At 59.7% G+C, this 1,988-nt stretch overlaps 1 protein-coding gene across 1 annotated transcript; it reads right to left on the bottom strand.

The window, feature by feature from the left end:
* KVP17_005248 (uncharacterized protein) lies at positions 1–1,481 on the bottom strand (the record flags this gene model as incomplete). The annotated part of the gene is made up of 1 exon (XM_068515054.1): positions 1–1,481. A coding segment is annotated over one exon (1,481 nt), but the record flags the coding sequence as incomplete, so codon positions are not given.
* Between the last annotated feature and the right edge of the window lie 507 nt (positions 1,482–1,988).

Here is a 1,988-nt window from a genome sequence, read left to right on the forward strand (position 1 = left end):
GCGAGAGCCGTTTTCCCTGAGGCCAGGGTGTCTTCCAACACGACGACGCGTCGCCGCCGGAGCCAGCCGGGTAACGCGCGCGCGGATCCTTTGATTTCCCCGAGGAAGGTTGCCACGTCTAGGTCTTCAGGGACAGGGGCAGAGGCTAAGCCGCATGGGTGCCTTTCCAGGAAGGCCGTCAGTGCCTCCGCGAAGGGGGCTACATCCTTTCCTTGTCGACTACCCGGAAGCTCAGGTTGTCTCGTGGTTCTGGGAGTCCTTCTTGACGAAGCGGCCGAGGTGCGTATGAGCGCATACAACGGAGCCATGATGGCGGTGTAGTCCTTGATGAAGACTTGGTAGTCAGCGAAGAGGCCTGCTAGACTGCGCAGTTCCACCAAGGTACGGGGAACTCTCCAAGCCTGGAGGCGCAGCACCTGTCTTGGGTCGGGCAGGAGGAAGCCATCCTTATAAACCCGTCCATGGTGACTCCAACAAGTGGGGAAGAAGGCACTCTTGCTGAGATCCAGGGTTAAACCGGCCGAAGAGAGCCGACGGAACACCTCTTCCAGGCGTGCCAGTGTCTCGACTTCGGTCGCCCCATGGACTAATAACTCGTCAAGGTGAACCAGCACTCCTTTGTCCCTCAGATCTCTCAAGAGGCCATCCATCATCCGCTGGAGAGTGGCCGGAGCATTGCGCAGTCCTTGAGGCATAACAGTAAACTGATATAAACCTCCCATACACCGGAAAGCCGTGTAGAAAACGCTAGTCGGTTCCATCCTAATTTGCCAGTAACCTGCACGCAAGGTCAACGCTACGAAGTAGCGGGATCGGTGAACCTCGCGGACGAGATCCCCGATGTGCGGCAGGGGGTACGGGTCAGGAACCGTAGCGTTATTTACATGTCTATAGTCTATGTAGACTTCCCAGCTTCCATCTTCTTTCTCGATGAGGCCTAATTCACTGGCATGCGGGGAGGTGGAATCCTCAATGACGCCCGCGTCCTGGAGGGTGCGAAGAAACCTCCTCAGGCTTGGCTCGATGAAGGGGTGGAAAGCGCGGGGAGCCGTGGCGATGGGCCGGTCCGAGGTAGTGGAGATACGATGACTCGTACTCCGGGCGCAGCCCCGGCGCTCCCCCCTCCAGAGTCCATCGTATCTCCTTAAAAGCTGGGGGAGAACGCTCTTTGTCTTCTCCGAAGCGTTGCTGTCTGCCAGCCTCGGAACTCCCTCCCGCGTTCCCCTCGAGCCATCGCCGCTCTCGCGAGCCGAGACTGGAAGGTCTTGGGTGTCGAGGGCTAGGTGGAGCTCAGGCGATTCGTCGCGGGCGGAGGGTCCCGAGGCCAGGGAACTGTCTCCAGTTTCACGCGGGGTCGGGGATGATGGTGGAGGCCTGGTGGAATCAACCGGCTCCTTGGAAGGTTCGGCTGCCGTACCGGGGGAGAGCCAAATAGTGTAGCTCATGGGGGGTCCCTCTTCCCAGTCAGGTGCGAAGAACATCTTGCTAAGATCCTCCAGCTCCAGTTGTTCCCTCGTCAGGGGTCTCGTCCTATTCCTGCTCTGATCCGCCGCCGGCTCCGGAGGTCCGAAAGGAGGTTCCGGGCATGGCGTACGACGAGCTTCTGCCCGTAGATACGGAATGGTGGGAGCAGAGGCGGAGACCCATGTGGCGCTCGTGGGTGTGTTCGTGGACCGGGGACTGAGCTCTGGGATCGGATCACAGCACTGGAAAAGGTCCGCCAGGAACGAGCAACCAGGTTCCCTTTGTCGCTTTCGCCCAGCTCGTCTCGCCTGAGACCAAAGGGGGGAACCTGTGTGAGACCTAGGAGTTTCCTTGGCCATCGCACGTCTCAGAGCTCGGTTCCTCGCATTCCTTTCACGTCGAGTCTTCGAGTCCTCTTTTTCCAGTGACGAGGTAGCAACAAAAAGTCCCCCGTTGGGCTCCGGCTGCCAGATAGGTTGACTGGAGGACTGTGGGGACCGGCTCCGTGCTCGCGACTCCCTGGA

Source organism: the organism of the source record quoted next, assembly GCF_019968985.1.
Source record: "MAG: Porospora cf. gigantea B chromosome Unknown PgB_NODE_3683_length_2511_cov_345.391, whole genome shotgun sequence".
In the NCBI taxonomy this organism is placed as follows: domain Eukaryota; phylum Apicomplexa; class Conoidasida; order Eugregarinorida; family Porosporidae; genus Porospora; species Porospora cf. gigantea B.